General features: G+C 36.6%; 1 protein-coding gene across 3 annotated transcripts in view; it reads left to right on the top strand.

Moving 5' to 3' along the window:
• LOC112048156 (transcription factor TFIIIB component B'' homolog) overlaps positions 1-22,684 on the top strand; it is a 30,445-nt gene extending 7,761 nt beyond the window's left edge. For all 3 annotated transcript variants that reach the window (XM_024085577.2, XM_024085570.2, XM_052890499.1), the window contains exons 2-8: positions 429-637; positions 1,398-1,486; positions 3,610-3,717; positions 5,518-5,668; positions 6,417-6,623; positions 17,742-17,946; positions 18,649-22,684. In XM_024085577.2, coding sequence (XP_023941345.2) covers positions 429-637; positions 1,398-1,486; positions 3,610-3,717; positions 5,518-5,668; positions 6,417-6,623; positions 17,742-17,946; positions 18,649-19,178 — 1,499 coding nt within the window. In that variant the 3' untranslated portion in view covers positions 19,179-22,684. The remainder of the gene's footprint in view (positions 1-428; positions 638-1,397; positions 1,487-3,609; positions 3,718-5,517; positions 5,669-6,416; positions 6,624-17,741; positions 17,947-18,648) is intronic.
• Positions 22,685-23,905: the final 1,221 nt, after the last annotated feature.

Below are 23,905 nucleotides of genomic sequence, written 5' to 3'. Positions count from 1 at the left end.
TCGCCTATGGCACAGAGAGCTCTACAAATTCATAATTTGAGATTTTATAATGTTTTTCACATGCATCCATTAGTCCAATAATTTGCAGTACCTGAGATTGAATAAGGCTTGCTTGTGGAAGTTTGTATTGAGCCTGCTTTTAAAAAGTTAATTTGATATTTATTTGTAGTCAAATTACATGGTTTCTCATGTTATACTGTAAAAAATATCAAATAATTACATTTTATGCTCATACTATTGAGGATCTGGACCTTTGAAACCTGCTACATTCCGAAGCCATCACAGTTCAAACTGGCTGTTCTACACACATACCTATGGTAGGAGCATGGGCTGACAAACATACAGCCTTCATATAAAAATACAATGTATATATACAAGTACACAGTAAAACCTTGTTTCTAATTTTAATAATCTTCTCAATATCTTAGATTACTGCATATCCTCTACCGACGACGAAGTAGATTTGGAGATTGCACCTCTACGACATAATGTTATGGATCAGCTGCCTATCGAAGAAATTAAAACGGAAAACATAACAGAAAGTGCTGATGTCTGGTTTGGTTCATTGCCTTCATCACCAAACAAAGCCTATCCTGAAGTACCAATCTTTAAACCATGTAAAAGAGATAATGATCAGGTATTATCACTGAACAATCAATATATCAATATACATAAGAATCTATGCCATTTTTCCTTGTAATTTTATAACTCAAGAATGGGCTCTCTGATCCAAGCTAAATATTTAGGCTTTGTTTCGGGTTGGAGTAGGGTAGGGATAAGTAATAGGTGCACATCAGTCAAAATAAAGCTTGACCGGGTCCGCTAGTATAAATATAATAGGCTAGATGACACTTTTTTTTTAATGGTCTTAAATTGTTCATCCCTTAAATCCTTAACTTTTGTTAATTGATAGCAATATATTTCGCACCCTTATTTCATGTACTACACGAAATTAATTATTTATATTAAATTTGATATGAGTCAACTACCCTATTGAAGTAAGATATTCACAGAACACCAAAACACAAACTTTTTTAAATTCCTGTCAACTTAGGAGTTAAATTATTAAAAATTAACAAAATAGTTTGATTCTGGCACACAGTAAACAAATCAATTTTTAAGAAATGAAATGAAATGAAAATACACTTTATTGTACACAATAATGAAAAAAAATATGCACAATAGGCGGCCTTATCGCTAAAAAGCGATCTCTTACATGCAACCTAAGACTACATTAACATCGCTGCTGTTAAAGATAATCTGAAGACTTCTACAGTTCTGTCTATACTAGAGCCAAACTCAATGGGAAATATTTATCAACAAACATATTAAAAATGAAAGTACTTATAATTTTATATTCAAAGTCAGTGTGTACTATATGTTATTTAAATTTATAGGACATCAACAGCGACTTGGATGTTGAAACTTTTTCTAGTTTGAAGGAACAAAAGACACACGTCATGGCATCAGCAATTGCACCCAACAGGTAATATATTTTCCATAAAGTACGGGTTGAACTTATGTTTTTTTCTTTTAACTCTGGATATATGTTAAAAAAAGTGTTAACGTACAAGTTTTGAAAACTCCATTGTTTTACTATGTAAGCAGAGTTAGAAATGATTCTTTTGATCAAGCTAGGCGATCACACCTATGGCTGCCGCTTCATAACCAGTTAGAGACTAACTGCTAATTCACAAGTATGCCCTATTTAATAAAACTTAACTGTAACCTGCAGTTTCACTCACCTAAAATAGGCTATTTGACACTATTTTAAAAATGGTCTTAGTTTATCGTTTTACTAGATCATAACAAATATAATTATTAATTTTTTAGAGACTTAATTACTCTCAAATTTTAAGATTTAAATTGAAATTTTGAATAAACGTGCGAAAAAGCTGTCCACCATGATGGGGATTATATATGTTATCTGTGACATTACGTCAAGCCAGTTTTGTTTACTAGTTTCGCATTTCAGTTTTTCACTAAAAAAAAAATAAGATTATGTTCATTCTGAATATTGGATAGAAGCAGGCGTTACTTTGCGGAAGTTCATCATGATTATATAATGATTTATTTATTTTGCTATCATCCGCGAAAATTCGGCGAACCCATGCGACAACGTCACCCAGGTCCGACAAAATACTCTCTACGTACGTTTCACCCCGAAACCGGAGCATCCTCAGGAGATGTTGACTCTACAACGTGCAATTGCACGTTGTAGAGTCAACATCTCCTGGGTGACGTTGGACCTGCATTCAGGTAGCTAACATAGTTATCGTCAAACACCCAGTGTAGCCAACACTGGGTGTTTGACGATAACTATGTTTTACAAGATTTAGACAATAACAAAACAATGCACAACATACCTTGTATAATTTAGAAGTATACCTTGTATAACAAGGCATACTTCTAAATTTTCCGTTTGTCTCTAACAGTTTCTAAAATAATAGTACGAGAGCCCACGACCAAAACCATGTCTCATAGCAATACGGCAAAAACCCTATAAAATCGTTAGATTGTATGATTCTGAACCCGACTAGGTGTGTAGTAACGGTCGAAAGTGTAGCAACTGCGTGGGAGGCCATTTCTGCTGTGTCAAAAAAAAAGACAGTCGGTATTATAGCAATACGTCTGATAGTGAAAATGTACATAGATTTTATAATTGTATTACGAAAAAGTTTGTTTTCAGACACTTTGCGCGTAGCATATAGCCTGAGCGCATTTTTGAAAATGTCAACAAATTTAGCCGACCTGTATCATAGTAATACGGATAATTTTTTTTTTCAACTTTTCGGATTGCTGCCATGATTACCAAAAACCTGTTTTCAGACACTTTAAGTGTAGCTAAAAGTTGTCTGATAGAGAAGGTGCTACACTTAATTTGTCTGATATAAATTTTTTGCACATGTGGACAACTTATTTTATCATGTCCAACAATTTTCAGACATATTGCTATGATACCGATCAGTAAAATTTGTTAACATTTTCAAAACGGTCTCAAAATTTAATGCGTTCACATTTCCGTCTGAAAATTGTTTTGTTCGCATCAAATAACCAAAATTTACTAATAAAAAAGATTTTCAGACGTATTGCTATGAGACATTTTTTTGTCTCATTTTTAATTTTTTAAGTGATTTTACGGGTTTGCGCTGCACCACTAACGTCTGAAAAATATGTTTCCGGTATCTCAGAAGTATTATTCAACTACAGTCTGCAAATCAGAGATATTGCTATGATGCAGTTCGGTAAAATTCTTTGACAATTTCGAAAATTCAGTCAAATCAAACGCTACGCGGAAAATGTCTGATATTGGTATTTTCGAGTTCAGGATAATCGTATCTATCGATTTGATGCGGTTTTGGCCGTATTGCTATGAGACAAAAATTTTGGCCGTGGGCTCTCGTACTATAACTTTTCTTCATATATTCAAATCTTCTTCTTTCACTTTCTCCACGCTTTGTGGAAAATGTGCAGAGCTATTATGTTGGCTATTGTGAGTAGACATAATATAGCATTTTCATTTAATTATATAAATGATTTAATTATTCAGATGTATAGAGTACTGCATTTAGTATAGATATTTTTGAAAGAGACTGAAATGTTTAACAGATTTGATCAGCAAGAGATTCCGCTTGCTTGCAAAAAAGAGAAGGACAAGGAAGACAAGTTCACCCTGTTTGACGCCATCTTCTGTAACCCCACCACAAATCCCTTGGAGTAAGTATCATATTTTTTTTTAGTTTAAGGGATAACACTTGTGGTTCTATTTTACGTGACATTTATCAAAAGGTGGTGAAACGTGAAAGGTGGTGTAATCTTTTTTGATGTTACTTTGTTAAGGATACATCCAATAGAATTTAGAACTGCATTGTTGGTCCAATGGCTAGGCTTCACATCTACTGGTCCTGGGTTCAGGGGAGTTCAAGTCCAGGGAGTTCAAGTCCAGGTTTGGGTTGTGAATTTTTGGTTAAAAGACAAATTTCACTTAAGGCCGCAAGACACGCACTAGATACATTTCGCTTTCGCCTTGGCGTCCACTCTCCCATCCTACCCTAACTGAGAACTGGAGACCTGGCTGGGGGCAGTAGGAATTTCTATTCTTTACGAAATCTGAAATTTGTATAGAATTAAATTTAGTAATAAAAGAGTAAAAAACAATCTAGTTGGGATATTTTTTTTTGTTCTGTTGTTCTCATGCAATCGGTGGGCGGTGGACGGATAGTAAACGAATGCATGTGAACGAAATGCGTATGTTGAGATGGATGCGTGGTGTGACAAGAATAGATAAAATAAGGAATGAGTATATAAGAGGAAGTCTGAAGGTGGCGCCAGTGACAGAAAAATTGAGGAGTAGAAGGTTAGCTTGGTATGAACGTGTAATGCGTAGAGAGGAAAGTCATATTACTAGAAAAATGTTGAATGTGCAAGTGGAAGGACATAAGAGGAGAGGAAGGCCAAAGAAGAGATGGTTGGATTGTGTGAAAGAGGACATGTGTGTAAAAGGAGTGGATGACGAGTTGACGAGTAATAGAGATGAACGGAAAAGATAAGGAAGAAAGAACGGTAAGGAGATGATGATGTTTTCATGCAATCGGTCGGTAGACTATGAACAGAGGTGTTGTAGGAAAATTTGGCGATTAGAAGCAACATTTTCCAGAGAAAGAAGCTCCATGTATGTGTCATATGTGGCTTTTAATCAAGAATTGAAAATACGGCAAATTCTTGATTAAATCACAGGCGATTCGACGAATGATAAGACGGCAAAGTCATGATTAAACCACAAGCGGGTCAACGATTGAAATGACAGCGAATTGTTGGAATATTTTTTTTTTCAAAATATTTTTTAAGTTTGAGGTACAAGACAATCTTACAACTTGCTTTAAATATCTACCCAAAAATGTCCATTACCTCTCGTAGTGACGTAGTTTTGACCTAATGTCGTTCTCAAGTTTTGGTGTTGCAAGGGATAAAAGGATTTAGTTTTACATAATATATATAGATTATAATTAACTATATCGTAATGCGTATTTACAATAAATTATTAACCCTAATCTATGCTTACTAGTATAATAAATCTGTAGACAGGTCAGTTCTGTACATGAATGAAATATATTTCCAAAATCAGGGGGTGATTAGTGATCGATACTGATGCCAAAAATACAATTAGTAAAATTTTTGTCTATCTGTATGTTCATTATAGAAACAAAGTACTCGACGGATTTTAACGAAACTTGGTACAATTATTCTTCATACTCCTAGGCAGGTTATAGTATACTTTTCATCACGCTACGATCAATAGGAGCACAGCAGTGAAGGGAAATGTTGGGAAAACCGTAGAAGTTACTCCATTTTTACAGCGATACTACTGTAAGGGCTGGATTAAAGAGGTCTAAGGGCGGATGAAGTCGCGGTGTTAAAGTACTAGTGTTAAATAAATATTTTTTAAATCCATATTCTTATACAAGGTTTAACTTAATTACAATAAAAATAAACTAATCAAAAATGGTTTTCGTTTAGAATGAATGAAGATACGGCCGAAGAGATAACTCAGTTGAAAGAAGAAAATGAAGAAACACTTTTTGGAGAACTAACATCACCAGAGAATACTGCTGTTCCTCAAATAAAGTTGGATGTTGATGGAGAAGTGGTCCTTGATCAAGAGAGTTTGGTAAGCTATCATCTTCTTTTTACGGAGAACCTTATTAATAGGGACATAGGGTCCCCATTTGCGCAATATTATATGCCTACAGTAGTTGTTTATAACAGCTAATACATTCCTATCCAATTTTTGTCGGGAATTTCGAGAAATGAATTGTGCGCGCAAATTCGAATATTTTTGAATTATTTTAAACTAAAAATGGCAACATAGACATTTTTATTTAGTTACAGCTAGGTATACAGACTAACCATGTGGTTAATCTGTACGCCGTAAAAGTAGATACGAGATGATTACCAGCCAAATCTCTATAACTTGCTTAAAGACTGGCTCTCTAGAACTACAGCAAGTTCTATATTAGAACGGGTATCCAAAGCTGCTCTAATAGGATCTTACCAAATTTGGCTAGGCAGGGAAAACAACACGAGCGGAGGAGGAGGAGTGTTAATCGATTTTCAAGGAATTCCTTGACCCTACATCCACTGGTCACAAGTCCTAGACTTTGCTTGGAGTTTTTCTCTCTGCCACGCGATTGACCCGGCAACCGCATGGTAGAATCCTTGCATTGCTATGATATTCGTCTCTCCCGTGTGTAATTAGTCTGACATCGGATGAGTAGTTATTAAGCCTCGAGTGCCTACTACCTGGCTACACTGGCTACCACGCCCTTCAGACCAAAACACTGCAACTCTGCTTGGCAACAGAGATAAGAATCGCGGTAATAATTCGCTTGATAAGCTCTACCAATATCTCCTTGCAGGTGATAAACCAAGCGCAGTCCATTCGGATTAATAATAATAGAAGAGCTATTAGAGGACAAGAAAAAGTTAAAGTTAGAGCACGTCGTTCAGTGTGGCGCCAGGATGAGGTCGTCCGTTTCTACCGCGCGCTCGCCGCGGTGGGGACCGACTTTACTTCGATGACCGCACTGTTCCCGGGCAGAACGAGAAAGATGTTGAAAGATAAAGTAAGTACTTGCAGTGTTGTCTTCGGTACCGTCACAGTGCAGGGTACGTGGGGAGAGGGATTTGCGAAGGCCAATACAACGCTTCCTTAATAATTTTGTATTTAAAGCATATACTTATTCATACTCACAACAATATACAGTTAAAACCCTATGTAACGACACTCGATTTAACGTCAAACTCGTTATAGCGTCGACAACACATGGCTTTGACTGGTTTAGCTTGCTTGCCATACAACGATACACTCTATATAGCGTTACTCTATAACGGCAATTACGTAATAAAAAGTACATTTTTGTTGCGAAAATTAGTGCAAACCGCGCAGCTCTATACGTTCTTTCGTCACTTTATTATCTTAGCCCGTAATAAACTCGTCTGTCGGCATGATGCAAAAAAATGAATCATTATAAGAAATCCGTTTTTTCCGTTTACAAATTGGGATTGCACGTGTACTGTAGTAAACTGGCTGTTAATGGCTATGTAGTAAAAGAAAATCACTGTGTATTGACGAAAAAGTTTTACTCATACATTTTTCTCCTTTCTATATAACGACCACTCTATATAACACTATAAAATGTACAGTCCCGTTAGTGTCGATATATAGAGTTTACACTGTATTTCAATATACCGAGTGCAATTTATGAATTTCAGTTATTATTATTTTTATGCGCAATAAATACAACATACTAATACATTCCCTATTGATCCGTTCGCAAAATCACCGTACGCATTGTTAAGACTCAGGCAGCTCATAAAAACATGTCACTTGGCACTTATGACTTCCTCTTCCCCTCGGACCGCTGTCGAGCGTAGACGTATAAATAGTGTGTGTATAAAATTAATTTCAAATTTAATAATTAAAATTTAAAAATACAAAAGTGTGATCGTGAATAATTTGAGTGAAATAATAGGAGCGCATAACTGCTTAGAAGGCCTGCGCTTACGTCGACCGCTGCACGGCTACACGTTAGCCCCGCCCCACGTCCATTCACACCGACCGGTGGCGTTTGTAATACCTACTGCGCGCCTCTGCTGCCCTGGTACCTGGTATTGAGTAAAATGTATCGGCGGACACCTGAAAAGTCAAACTCTGAGTCCAATTTGCGTAATATCGACACTAGTGAGGAATTTGCATCACCAATTGAAACAGCAAGTTTTATTAGCACGCGAACTAAACGCAAACGTTCGGATGAATTACTGTCTGATTTTTCGGACTTTAGAACCGAAATAAAAGATATGTTATCTTCGTGGATGATTCAACAGAACAAGGAAAGGTCACAAATTACCTCTTCTCTGAGAAGTATTGAAGATTCTTTGTCTTTTTTAAACTCGCAGTACGAAGACATGAAAAATAAAGTGACAGAATTGGAGCGCGAAAAACAAAAGGACAGAGAATATATCATTATTTTGGAGAACAAAATTGAGGATCTCCAAAAGTCACAAAAAAAATGTTCCTTTGAAATTAAAAATGTTCCGAAACTGGAAAATGAATCCAAAACGTCTCTTTTAAATATGGTTACGACATTAGCCACCTCCATAAACGTTGAGCTACAATCCTCCGACGTAAAAGATATATACAGAACATCTAACAAAGGTGATAAGCCCATTGTAGTTGAATTATCTACCTACCTACAGAAAACAAACCTAAAAGTTGCGGCTAAAACATACAACTACAAAAATAAAAATAATAAGCTTAACACGCAACATCTGGGATTGAAGTGCAATAATATTCCCATATTTTTATCGGACCACCTAACACAGAAAGGTAACAGACTGTATTACTTAGCAAGAGAGCTGACTAGATCGCAGAACTACAAATTCTGTTGGACCTCTCTCGGTGACGTTTTGGTTCGTAAGGACATAAACTCCCCGATTATAAAAATTATAAGTGAATCACAAATAAAGAGCCTATATGAACCTACAAAGTGACTAGATCCTATCCTAGTAGTTATGCCGTACTCCTGGACTAATATTTTTATATATTACCCAACTATGAAACTTTAATTGTAAAATTTTGTTTTCTTGTATCTTTTATTACAACTTTTTATGTCTACCTTCATGTTTTATACAATCTCTTACACATACTACGATTATACACATTAAATACAAATTACCTACATTTTTTCTGTACATACACTACGAGTATTGCAACTCAAACTTACACATTACAGAGAACTATCACTAGCTATGCCGTCCTGTTTTTATGTCAACAAATAGACGCAAGCACATTATCTATTGCTAACTTATATTTACTAACCCAAAATCAAGTACATAAAATTCATATTATTTATAAGAAATTTTACTATTTTCTAAAGTGTAATGAGTCAATAACAAGTAGATCTAATATTATGATAGTAATTTTTTATGAGACATGTGTGTTTGTAAACATTTTATCTAATACTTTTAACAATGGATAACATATTGCAAACCAGTGCAGATATAGACAACACCCATTTTGCCCAGGCCCTGATGTGTAAACCTGAGGACAGTCTTGCTCACATCGTACCCTCAAATAACTTAACTATTTTAACTCAAAATATAAGGAGCATTTATAAAAACTTAGACAGCTTTCAAGTAACGTTGCACTCACTTAATTTTGATTGCGATGTATTAGTTATGACCGAGTGCCATCTCTCAGAAAATAAACCTATTCCTGTACTTAGTGATAACTACAATACATATTATACAAAGAAATGTATAAACCAATGTGACGGAGTTATATTTTACGTTAGCAAGACTCTCAACTACGCAATATCTGAACCTAATATTAGCAATTTGACAATATTAGCAACTTGCCCTCGGTCTTGGGATCATACAAGATCGTTAGCCCAGTCCAAGGAAGGACAGAGACATCTTCTCTGTGTTTTTCACTTGGACAAATCTCCTCTGGCGCGTCCACGTCGCGGGGGTGGGCATCACGGGAGTCAGTAGGCCGGCTCACGTGATGGCAAAGTTCAGAGGGGGTCCCAGTACTGCGGGGAATATCGCGGTCCCCTGCCTAGGGTTACAGGTGAAAACCTAAAATCCAGGCAGCGTCTGTACTCGGAGCGAGCGGCTGTCTGGTCAGCGTCTGTCCCACATTGGGCGGCTGTTTTCTTCGGAAGATGTGTAGGAGGAGATCTAAAACATGGAAGCACAACAAAAAAAACACTTACCCCAGGCGGGTACCGGCGCTGAGCATTCTCGCGTCGGAGAATCCCGTCCCCTGGAGGCTCCGGCTGATGATAGGGGCTGCCCCTCGTATTCTGGGGGGGGCAACGTTTTGCCAAAATGTAACAAGCCATTTGCCAGGTCTGGCCTGCTACAACGCACGCCACCTAAACCGACGACTCAAGCACGAACTAGGACAGAAACAGAACGAACGGAAACTGATGATGGACTATCTACAGGTGATGAAGGGGCACAATGCCGACGGACGTCCTACGCAAGCCCCCTCACTTTCTTTTCACCAATGGCGAACACGCCACAAAGTCGAGGAGAGTGGAAACGAAAAAAGTCACCAACCAACAACGAGGCAGAGACCCTTGTAGAAAAAGAAGATCGTTTACTCAAAGGGCTTTTTGACAATATTGTTGTAGTCAACTCACTTGTGGAGAGACAAGGGCCTTATAAAAATACGGCCAACGAAATAAAGATTAAACTTCGTGAACTGCAAAAATTATGTGGAAGAGTAATGGATGTTAGAAGAATGAAAGCAGAGAGCCATGAAGATGTAGAGAGGACACCGAAGAGGGCCAAAAAAGTAGTAACACTGGAAGAAAAAGGTACAAATACGTCGACCGGAGGTGAAACGGAGGAATTAGAATGGGACGATGATTTAGGTACAGAAACAGATTGGAAGGTAGTTAAAAGAAAAGGGAAGTTAGAGAAACGCAAGGAAACAAAGAAACCGATTGAAATAAAAGGAAGGCTCGATGGGAAAAACCTACAAGCAGAGGACAAAATGCAAGAAAGTACCCAGGCAGAGAGAAAAAAGAAAGGTAGAAGAAACAGAGAAGTGAAAAAAACGCCTACACAGTTAGGAAGTAAAACATCAAAGACAAAACCTGAAGCACTACTGGTAGAGGTAAAAGATAGAGATTATGCCAGCGTACTAAAAGAAGTGAGAACAGGATTTGCAAGTGAGGAAATTCTTTTTTCTAAAATAAGAAAAACTAGAAAGGGGGACATTCTCCTTGAAATCGATAAAGATCAGAATGGCGCCTTAAAAGTAAAAGAAAAAATGGAGGGTTTATATCCTACGTTAAATCTGAGAGCACTACGAGAATCCCAAGACATCATAGTTAAGGGGATGGATGTCACAGTCGAAAGGCAAGAGCTAGAGGAAACACTTAAGCAAATAGTAACAGAGTTCCGCATTAAGAGTTTCTGGGAAAATAGCTATAGGGTCAAAACAGCTATAATAAAGCTACCAAAGGAGGATGCACTCAAAATAGTAGGCGACGGTAAGATTAAGATAGGATGGATGAGAGTCCCAGTACACATAGTAGAAGAAAGGAAAAAGTGTTTTAGGTGCCTAGAATATGGCCATATCTCGACGGAATGCCAAGGGCAAGATCGGAGCAAGAAGTGCTATAATTGCGGTACAGAAGGCCATAAAGCTAAAGAATGCAGAAAGGAAGCTGTTTGCGCTATTTGCAGTGATAGAGGTCAGAGTAATACAAACCATAGCATGGGCTCAAAGAACTGTCCTTCCTGGGAAAAAAAAATAATTGGAATACCGAACAAACCAAAAAACGGGGCGTAAGAGCAGGGCATGGAGCGACAGACTCGCCTCTTAAAGTGCTACAAATTAACCTAGATAGAACGCGAGCTGCCCATGACCTGCTCGAAGTTACCGTAAAAGATCACGACATTGATTTAGCCATAGTAGCAGAACCTAACAAAAAGATAGCTGAGGTAAAAGAATGGATCACAGACTGGAGAGGTGATGTAACTGTTATTGTTTACAACAAACAAATTCAATTTAAAGTGGTGAGTAGAGGAAACGGCTTCATAGGAATATCCATGGCGGGACTGACAATATATAGCTGCTATTTTTCACCAAATTATAGCTTGGAGGAATTCGACAAAGATATTGATGAGCTTTTTGAGAATATAAACTTACAGCGCGGCGACGTCCTAGTCGCCGGTGATTTCAACGCGTCGTCAAAAATCTGGTCACTTAAGGCTGAAAATGCTAGAGGTCGCCAAATTACAGAAATGCTGGCAAGTAAGGACATGGTAATCGTAAACGAAGGGTTCAAACCAACATTCCAAAGAGGTCCAAGAAACTCCACTCCAGATATTACTTTTGTAAACTCTAGTCTAGTACAGAGAGTGTCAGAATGGCAAGTTTTGGATGAAGATAGCCTGAGTGGTCACAGATACATTAAGTTTAAAGTTTTCCAAAACGAATATAAACCACTAATGCAGTCGCGTATTGGATGGAGACTGGATAAATTAGACCAAAAGATATTGGAGCAGGTCTTGAAAGAAAAGGAAGTACATACACCAGAAGAATTAGTGCAGCTAACACAAAAGGCCTGCGATAAAGCGATGCCAAAGAAAAGTCATCGACAGAAAATACCAGTTTACTGGTGGAATAAGACTATAGGGGAAAAAAGAAAACACTGCACAGTATGTCGCAGAAAATACACTCGTAGAAGGCGGATGAAGGGTATGAGAAATCTGGAAGATGTTAGAAATAGAGAAAAAGAACTACAGCAACTTAAAGAAGAGTACAAAAGCGCAAAAGTAGCCCTACAGTTAGAAATAATAAGGGCAAAGCAAGAACAATAGAGAAAGCTTTGCGAGGAGGTTGACAAAGACACATGGGGCCTTGGATATAAAATCGTTACTAAGAAACTGCGCCAACGCCCACCGTGTCTAGACATGGATCTCATCAAATCCGTAGTGGAGGTATTGTTTCCGTCGCACAAAGACTTCGGTAGAGTCATTGCAGACGGACTCCATGTTCCAGACGTAACACAAGAGGAGATAATAATTGCTGCAAGAGGCCTCAAATTGAAAAAAGCACCAGGTCCCGATCTTTTGTGTCCAGAAGTGGTCAAAATAGCTGCGCAAGCTATTCCGGAAAACCTAAGGAAAATCATAAATGCGGCTTTTAAGTCAGGAAATTTTCCCGCATCCTGGAAGACAGCTAGTTTAGTATTACTTAAAAAAGCCAATAAGCCTGCAGATGATCCGACGGGATATAGACCTGTGTGCTTACTTGATTGCTACGGGAAGCTAATGGAGAGACTCTTATTAAACAGAATAGAAAAGCTGCTGCCAGATCACGGGGATCTTTCAGAACACCAATTCGGATTCAGACGAGGTCGATCCACATTAATGGCGGTAAAGAAGGTAGTAGAAACGGCTACGAGAGCAAGGCAGGGTACACAGAAAACCAGAGAACTATGTGCCCTTATATGTCTCGATGTCAGGAATGCCTTTAACTCTGCCTCATGGAGAGAAATCCTCATACAAATCAGAAAAAGAGGTCTCCCTGGCTACATCCAAAATCTTTTAAGTAGTTATCTAGAGAACAGAGCCATAGAAATTAGAGGCAACAAGGGAGAAAGGGATACAATCAAAATAAGCAGCGGAGTTCCACAGGGATCAATTCTTGGTCCAACACTCTGGAATATTTTATATGATGAAGTATTCAAGCTCAACCAAGAAGTAGGTATCCACGTGATAGGGTTTGCCGACGACTTGGCTGTGGTAGTGGTGGCCAAAACTGAAGCAATTCTGATGTCTCGGGCAAATAGAGCGCTCGAACGCATAAAAGTCTGGATGCAAGGAAAGCAACTGGCCCTAGCACCTGAAAAAACCGAAGCGGTAGTGTTTAGTGGAAGGCGTAAACTAAGTCCCATAACATTTCGAATCCAAGGTGCTACAGTGATCCCTAAGGAACACGTGAAATATTTGGGAATATGGCTCGATAAATGCTTGAACTTTAAAAAACATATTGAGGAAGTATCTCAAAAAGCTCAGAGGCAAGCGGAAGCTCTTTGCAGGCTTATGCCAAAACAAAAGGAGGCCCTAGAGCCGGTAAGCGGAGGGTGTTGGCGTCAGTAGCACAATCCGCAATTCTCTATGGCGCCCCCCTGTTTTCCGGAGCTATGAAGGTGGAGCTATATCGCAAAAAGCTGGAGTCAGTACAACGAAGACTTGCAATAGGGATAAGCGGTGCTTACCGTACAATTTCAACGGAAGCTGTGCTGGTTATAGCGGGGCTTATCCCTGTAGCCAAGCTTGTGAAAGAGCGAGCAACTTTATTTGAAAAGAAGGAGAGTACACCAATAGCAGTACGCGAGGACATACTCACTGAATGGGAAAGCGAGTGGACGGGAACAGGAAAAGGGACATGGACACGTGAGCTTATCCCCGACCTGAAAAGATGGCACAAACGAAAGCATGGGGAAGTAGACCGGTGGCTAACTCAGGCGCTAAGTGGACACGGGGTCTTTAATACTTACCTCTATGCTATTGGCAAGGCACCCAGTGAAAACTGCTATTTTTGCGGCGAGGAAGACACCCCGAGACATGCGATCTTCGAGTGTACGGGCTGCGCTGATCTAAGACCAGGGGCCCAGGGGCCAATGGGAAAGGTGGAAGCGCAAAACCTCATTGCACGCATGCTAGCAGACGAGGAGGAATGGAGGAAGTACTCGCAGATGCTGAGAGCTATCATGATAAGGAGAGAGGAAAGAGAACGGGCCGAAAAGAAAGAGAAAGAGAAATGAAAAATAGAAAGTCAGTACGAAGAAATGCTCTGCGGTTCCGTACTGACCGGCAGATACGAAAAAAAAAAAAAAAAAAAAAAAATATTAGCAATGCCTCTTGCCTTGTACTTACACTTAAAGACACTGTAGTTATTGGTATATATCGTAGCCCTTCAATTAGAAATACTGACGACTTTATATCTTCTTTAGAATTACAACTTCAAAATTATAAACAATATGAAAATATTATTATAACGGGTGATATTAATATAGACATAAAACTGAACTCAACCGACCCTAATTGCAATAACTACCTAACCACGCTTGCATATCATGGTCTTCTCCCGGGTCATAGACTACCTACGCGTGATAAAATGTGTTACGACCACATGATGCTCAAAACGTCATTACCCGCGAAGTCTCTTGTTCTGTCTAACGCACCAACCGATCACTCCACCGTTATCATAAACCTTATGTATAAGCCACTGTACCATAATGTTGTGAAAACCAGAGCCTCAGTAGATTTTGATGGTGCTTCAAATGAAATAAAGTCTAAAATTACAGTGATACTAGAAAGTCAAGACCCAATTCAAGCTGCCGAGTGCCTGGTTGATACAATTTCTACGGCATTGCATAATAATCGATCAATAACTACGATACCCAACAGGAAATGTCGCATCCAGCCCTGGATAACACCAGGAATTCTACGGTGTATAAGACATAGGGACAAACTACACACTAAAGTAAAAATAAATCCAAATAACGACCTCTTAAAAATTACTTACACTCGCTACAGAAATTACTGTCATAAACTCATTAGGAAACTTAAAAATAATTACGATAGGAATAGATTAGACCGTGCAAAAAATTCAAAATCCTTGTGGAAAACATTAAAATCAATTTGTTACACTAATAAAGACAAACCTGACGACACAACCAAACTTACTACCCTGAAGAACTCCCCCTTAGAATCTGCAAATTTTATTAATTGTTACTTTTCTAATCGTGGCAAAGACATGGCGGAAAAATTAACAGGCTCGCCCACTGATATTGATAGCAAAGTGGACACAATATCAACCCCATCTAACTCTTTTGCACTCCTTAACACTGACCCATCAGAAATAAACTCTATTATACTCGACCTTTCATATAGCTCTGCCCCAGGGTGGGACAACATCTCTACGTCGTTCATCAAAAAAGCTAGAAATATTCTTATGCCAATAATGAGTCATGTCTACAATCTATGCTTTGAACATGGCCGATTCCCATCTATATTTAAAAGAGCCATTGTTACACCGATATATAAAGGTGGGTGCAGAGACGACGTTGACAATTACAGACCGATCTCAGTTCTCCCGGTTCTATCAAAAATCCTGGAAAAGCTTATAAATAATCGTCTTAATACATACCTGATGCAATTTGACCTGTTAGCTAAAAACCAGTACGGGTTTAGAAACGGCGTCTCCACAGAAGATGCAGTGATAGCCTTAACTGAGGAAATTAGTAATCACCTGGATGCCGGTAACAAATGCGCTGGAGTCTTTCTGGACCTAGCCAAAGCTTTTGAAACCGTCTCTGTACCAATCCTTCTAAAAAAGCTACACAATATTGGTGTGCGAGGCCTGCCCCATGCTTTACTCACTGACTACCTGTCTAACCGTGAAAACCAACTTAAACTCCGTAAATATATCAGCAATCCAACAAACATCTCCTACGGCGTACCACAAGGTAGTGTCCTAAGACCTACCTTGTTCCTGATCTACGTAAATGATCTCTGTAATTATCAAATCCAAAATTGTAAAATATATACCTATGCCGATGACACTGCACTCATCTTCCATGCAGGTACATGGGATAGGCTAAAAGAAGTCGCTGAGTCAGGTATTCGACACGTCTCCAGCTGGTTGAATTCAAATCTATTAACTCTCAATATAAATAAAACCAAATTTCTAACGTTTTCCATTTATAAAGTGACACAACCTAACATCAACTTTAGTCTGAAAGCACATACTTGCGACCATTCCGTTTCAAATATTTGCACATGCAACAATATTGCTAGAGTTGATAGTATTAGATATCTAGGAGTAATTATCGATCAGCATCTGAGCTGGAGACGACATATAGAATGCATTACGGATAGGACGAGAAAACTTATATGGATCTTCAAAAAACTCAGACACGTTGCTAATAAAAAAATTCTCATAAATACATACAAGGCTCTGGCACATTCTGTGATTAGTTACTGCATAACCGTATGGGGAGGTGCAGCCAAAACCCATTTAATTGCCCTTGAAAGAGCTCAGAGATCATTGTTAAAAGTGATGTTCTTTAAACCTTTTCGATATCCCACTTTTTCACTACACTCCAGCTATAAATTACTCACAATTAGACAGACATATATATTTAACTGTATAAATAAAATTCACCAAAAGCTGCCGTTCCAACCACACAACACTTCAAAACGTAGAACTACTAAAGTTTGCCAATATACACGAAGCAGAACTAAATTTATAAGAAAGCAATATGGTTACCAATCTTCATTTCTCTATAACAAATTTAATAAAAGTCACAAAATTATTGCTTTGACTCATAATAAATTGAAACGGGTGGTAACTGATACCTTGCTGGCCCTAGACTATGAACAAACTGAACTTTTACTTAAAGATAACTTTTCTTAAATACGGACGCAATTATTTTAAATAAAACACAAACTGATAATACACACACGCACACACACTCACACACACACACACACACACACACACACACACACACACACACACACACACACACACACACACACACACACACAAACACACACACACGCACATACACACACACTAAATATATTATAATTTATAATTCTGTTATTTGTTAACTACGGTTGTTCTGTGTGGTGAATGAGCGGGGCACCCAGTAATACGGGTTTACCACCTAGTACAGGGGCCCTTGCTACTTGTTTGTAAGACTTAGTTGACGAATAAAGATTTTTTCATTTTTTTTTTTTTTTATGACGTCAATTTATTTTTCTGATTGTGTAAGTGCCGTAGGCTCCTTATGGGACCTCAGCGGCGTCAACAGGGGGTGACTTATGACGTCACTGTATGCGATCGCATAGAATGCTAAAATGGCAGTATTAGAATTTTAGCTAAAGACCTAAAATATTAATTAGTATTATTACTATTATTTAGCTAAATATTTATTGAGCTAAATATTTATTGAGCTAAATATTTATTGAGCTAAATATTTATTGAGCTGCAAATAATATACCCAATAATTATTTAACTTTTACGAGTATCATATAGTTTTGCAATGTCAGAAATTGATTTAAAAATGAAAAAAACGTTTGAAATTAACGTTGCATTCACTGCCATTTATTTAAATATTCACTTTAATGCTTTTTTACAGTTTAAAAGAGAGGAAAAAAATAATGAAGCACAAATAGACAAGGCTTTATATTCGACCGAACAGTACGACATCCAACAGTTAATGGAAGAGTTTGCTGCAGAACGCAAGTACGCTGCCGAGGAAAAGATTAGACAACACCAATTTAATCTCAAGATAAAAGAAGTACAACAGAAGGTACAGAAGGCACGTGGGAATGTCAGGCTCAGTGAGTTACTTTTTTTATTATATTGCATGTACAACAGTGTTAATTAGGTGGTGAGAATGACTAAGATGCATTTATCTTTTATTCAATGCTATTTTATTTTTCAAAATAGTTATCTTTTAGTGTAGAGTATACACTTAACGTAGCATATTTTTTTTGAAAAATATAAAATTCCTTTTTATAAAAATAAGGTGCTACCTTAACCGTGGAAAGAGACAAAAATTACTAGGAACGAGATCCGGTTACTACAGTGGGTGCTCCATCGATTCAAAGCCAATATCTTCAATGGCAGCCATCGCAACTTTGGTCTTGTGCGCGGATGCGTTATCATGCTGAAACAATACAACTTTTGCTAGTTTTCCACGTCGTATCGCGTATTTTAAGACACATTTTTGCATTTAAACTGCATATAAAGACCCCATAATAGTGGCTCCGTGACTGAGGTATATAAGCATTAGTACCCCTTGGCTATTCCAGAAAAGAGAGCCCATAATCTCGCCGGCGGATGGTATTGCTTTAAGTTTCTTAAGAGTTGGCAATGACAGTCTCTTCCAGATATGGGACTGTTGTTTCATTTTAGGATTGTAATTGTGAAGCAAGGTTTCATCCATAATTATGAATAGAGGCAAAAAAGCGATCAGCGGTCTTGTTGTGACAGATCTAAGCAGCAGTTTTTTTTTAAATGTAACTTGTTTTCTTTAAAAGGTCGCGCGGCGATTGCGTTGGATATACCTAAAGTAAATAAAAATACAATGAACCAATCTCTCATGGATGAAATCTTATCATTGTATGAAGGAAATGTGAGTGGGGAACAAGACCCAACAGCTATGTCTCCACAGTCATCTGCAGAAGATTATAAGGGAGAAACAGCTATGTCTCCACAGTGGTCTACAGAAGATTACAAGGGAGAAACAGCTATGTCTCCACAGTGGTCTACAGAAGATTATAAGGGAGAAATAGCTATGTCTTCACAGTGGTCTACAGAAGATTATAAGGGAGAAATAGCTATGTCTTCACAGTGGTCTACAGAAGATTATAAGGGAGAAACGAGTACAGCAAGGCTCGTAATAAAATCCCCCGAGAAAATAAACAGTATGCAGATGGATGCAGGAACAAGATCTTTAGTTGGGATGACTACGTATGTTCCATCAACACAGCGTACACTGACCAATTTCTTTGGTTGCCCAAACACGATTACTAGTCCGAAAAGTTCAGGTGAAGACAGTGATGAGTGACTTAATAAAGTGCAGTGCAGTGAAAGTTGTGGTACAAGCTAAGGCAGCAACCAGCTTTCGTATTAGTATACGTATTTAATAAAATTTTATATGTTTTAGATTTTAAACTATCGTGAGTGTTATTCATATTTAATGGATTATGAAACACGGCTAAAACTCACGTGATATAAGGTCGGAGTATGCCCAACTAGTTTCGAACCCATACGGGGCCCTTGGTCATGAGCTGGTTAATGCAACGCGGCACGATCCCAACGATCCAACGGGCCCCGTATGGGTTCGAAACTAGTTGAGCATACTCCGACCTTATATCACGTTAGTTTTAGCCGTGTTTCAATTAATATTTTATATGTTGTGTAAATTAGAGTCAAGGTCATAATTAATTTATTTTAATTACTTTTGAAACGTCAACTTTAGTCATAATTAATGGTGATATATTAAAGTATAGATTAAAATCGGAATAAGATTTAGGTATTTGTAGTCTGTACACCTCTAAAAAAATTTTTCAGAGGTATACAGACTACAGAGTAGCATCATGCGGGTGACAGTTTGTTTCACTCTTGAAAGTTTGACGCGACTCACGATAATAGTACGCATTATGATAGTCATAAGGCAACTGTCACCCGCACCATGCTACATCACACATAGTATAATACACTAGACATGTATGTCATAATCGTAATATTTAGTAGCGCATTTATTATTAGTGTAAGACGCTCAGACTAATTACATAATGACCTGCCTCGCTAGACGTTACTTTTCTGTCAAAGTATATGATCAATGATCTAATGCTATTATAAAAACTGTCTCTATAGAATCAATGTTTTATAGTTGTAATTGTCTATGTCGGTCAAAGAGCTCCGTAAATATACCTTTTTGTGTAGTTGAATTGTCTAAAAAACGGTCAACAACTTATAGTTTAGTATAAGATAAATACCTAATCTAAGCTCGTTTTACTCAAAACAACAGATAATTTGGTCGTAAATTTGGGTGTGATACTAGTCCTTATGTAATTAGTCTGAGGATAGACGCGATGCTCGCATCGCTTATGTATTGATCTCAGCGCAATTTGGCGTTTGACGCGGAGGTGGGTTAGGCCCCCGCAGGCCTCGCCACGCCGTACGGGTTAAGCGATGGTCCCGCTGGTCTCTCTGACCCGAATGGCATACAGAGGACGCGCACTCTGTTTAGGGTTAACATTATAGCCACATCGTATACTGTGGGTTAGGACTAAATGTATAATTATTACTAAATGTATTATTATAAATGTATAAGTAAATGTAAAGTTCAATCGTAGGGTGTCTTTTAATTAATGGATAAATCGCAAATGGTAGATACATATTATGCAAATAGTTCAATATTGCAAATAATGCAAATAGTTCAATATTGTAATATATTTTGTATATATATACAAATTTTAATACAAATGTTGGAATGTGTACAGTTTAATTTTTTTTTTTTATATATTGTAAATTCAGCACTTCATATACATTTTACCAGCAAGTTTGTGACTACAAAAAGCAGACGCAAGTTTTAAACCAATAAATATTGATGAACACACATACATATTTTTAAAATGATGGTACACTTCAGTTACATACTTTTTTATACATGACTTTTTTTTAATTTGTTTTATTTTAATGAAAGAAAAATAATCATTGCACTAAAAGCTTTTTCTACAAAACAATTTAATAAAAATAGTATCTTAATACATTGGTAGTTTAATCTGTAATGTTTAACAGCTACATCATTGAAAAAACTGATTCAAAATAGAAAAGTTTGAAGAAACCGAAAAAAATATATAATTTGATCACCCTAAGGATTTTTTCAAAACTAATCTAATTAGTTTAGATAATTAGGTGGTGTATCTACCATTTGCATTTTATCCATTAATATACGGGACATCCTGTATATAGATTGATGTTTCTATTACTTATTAATTTTGTGAATAAGTGTTTGTGATGTGTCTCATAATCACATCGGTTTTATGTGATATTTTTGTTCAATTTGATGCAAACGAAAATTACTTCGGCTGGCGACAGGAGTATACTCTCGGTCTTGTTTTTGTGTTAAATGGGGATGATGACTAGGTTTGAATATATTGATTTTTATGATACATTCCGGTAAATATTGACTGGATATTTGCAAAATAAATAAGATTATAAAATTTTAAAATCTATTAAACATCTTTTATAGTAATTAAATGAAAATTCAAACAGTTTTAGCTTCCTTACATTTAATGTGACATATTTCTATAAACATAAACGCACAAATAACAAAAATATTAGTAATTTTGTTTGAACGTACATGTCTAACGATCATTATGGACCTACGACCCTAGTCTCTGACCCCCAAATTCATGAACATGATTGAGATTTTAAACCCCAATTTTCTTCAAAGAAAAATAGACATAATCACTACTGTGTAAAGTTCACTTTACCCTAATGTTTAAATCCTTATTAGTGTTTATAAATAAGGCTGTGTGAGTACACCACTACTTCCGGTTTGAAAATTGTAGAGTAATTAAATTAATAATGAATTATTTATCCGACGTCTAAAATATATCCATAGTACATAGTAACGCGAGAATAAGGATCTCTGTCTGTCTTTTTGTCACAGTTGGCTAAGCCGTTTATAGATGAATTTTGGTATAGAGATAAATTTTACCTTGGAACTGAACATAGGCTAATTTATGTGTCAAAAATAGAGAGGAGTGAATAATGTACCTTTATTTTTGAATTAAATTTTATGAAAAATAGGGCATAAATTAGGAGACAAATATAAAAAATAAAAATTATGATATTTTTCCTTCTGTAGGGTTCTTTTAGGAACGATTGAAGGATTTTTAAAAATGAAAATTGTTTATTTTCAAATTTATACTCTGTAGAATTGTAATATATACTATTGGTTGATTGTCCAACTATCTGGGACAAAAGTTCTATTGTAATAACTACCATAATTCTAGTAGGTTCCATTTTTATTTTTTTTATTTTTTAGTTCGTTCGCGTCTCTTTGAATGAATACTAATACTAATACTGTGATACTTTTTTTCTGAAAAAGTTTAATATGTTAAGTTTTTGTATACCTAATTTAGTATGTAAGCGTCTTTCTTAATTTTTGTTGATTTTTTAACACTATTTAATAAGTTTGGTTTTTATTTAATAAGACTTTGGCTGTGACTAGTCTCATCTTTCTATCCTTAATACAGTATTATAAATACATTTAACCGTAGTTCTTTTGAATCTTTTTGCTGGAAAAATGCGATAGATTTAAAAGTGTTTTGTTTGGTACCATCGTAACTTTAATTTTAATAACACTACCTGACTTTCAAAAGTGGTTGTAAATTAACCCAAATTGAAATGAATTTGACCTTTATCTTAACTTTTATCCAAATATTTTATTTTGTAGTTTATTCGCAACTCTTAGAATGAAACAGTGATACTTTCTTTTCTCACAAAGTTTAATAGGTTAAGATTTTGAATACTTATTTTAGTAATTACTTAGTGTCTTTCATAATTTTCGTTTATTTTTTTACTCTCTATTTATTCTTAGGCCTAGTTCGAACTACTTTAGTATTTTAGTCTATTATTGGGCGTACTCGACTAAAACTCTAAAGTGATCTTAACTAGGCATTATAATACTTTTGTTTTCTTAGACTCGTCTTATCTTCTTTACCTAAACACATTATTAAAGAGTGTATGTATGTGCCCCTAGAGTGGGCGTGCTATGAGCATTTGCCAATTGTAATATAAAACCAACCATAACTTTTTATCCGTTTTTATCTGTTTTATCCGACGATTTTGATAATTCTTTTTAAAGAGTATATTTTGAAAAAGGTCCCAAATAAATTTGAAAAACAATTCTAACCGCAAAGGTAGGAAACAGGGTGGATTGATTTTTTACTTTTAATTATGTAAATGTGATTTTAATAATATTTTTTTTATTGGGAAAGTCATATTCCAAATATCGTTCCACATAAATTTGGAAAATCACTTCCAAACATAAAGGTAGAAAAACTAGGCATGTTGATTGTTTACCCATACCTATATTTTAAAGTAATTCCAAGCATAACTTTTAAATGAAATTCTTTTTTTTAACATTTTTTAACAATTTTTAACACTATTAAAAACACATTTTTAAAGTTTATATAAAGATTTATTGACTGGCTGTAAATTCCGAGGTTTTACCATTTTTAAGTCTAACGGCACTGTACTATTAGTTTAATTCAGGATATTTATTTTTGTCTTTTTGTAAACTAGACTATCTAAAATACATAATATATGTTCATTTAAAAAAATGCTTTTATTTCCATCTCCTTCATATTTAAAATATTTTGCATGTGCTGTTTTTGATTTTAGATATTAATCATAAATTATAACACAAGGGAACAAGGGTTTGACATCCAGAACAGTAATCATATAATTTATAAAGCCTCAATAGCTCAACGGTAAGAGCGGTTGGACTCATCACCGAGGGGTGGTGGTTCAATCCTCACCCCATTGGTCTATTGTCTACCCCCACCTAGCACAGTCGTTCCCGACTAGTTGGAGGGGAATGGGAATAAAAAATATGGCAAAAAAAAATATATAATACTAGCGGACCCGGTCAAGTTACGCTTTTACTCTTTCCCTACCCCTATCCAATTCTATTCCCACCCTACCCCTACCCTAATCCTACCTACCTATCCTATGTCCTTCTCCTGGTTCTAAGCTATCTCTCTAGTAATTTTC

This window comes from Bicyclus anynana, chromosome Z (genome assembly GCF_947172395.1).
Source record: "Bicyclus anynana chromosome Z, ilBicAnyn1.1, whole genome shotgun sequence".
NCBI classification, from domain to species: domain Eukaryota; kingdom Metazoa; phylum Arthropoda; class Insecta; order Lepidoptera; family Nymphalidae; genus Bicyclus; species Bicyclus anynana.
This window is presented reverse-complemented; position numbering and strand designations above follow the sequence as displayed.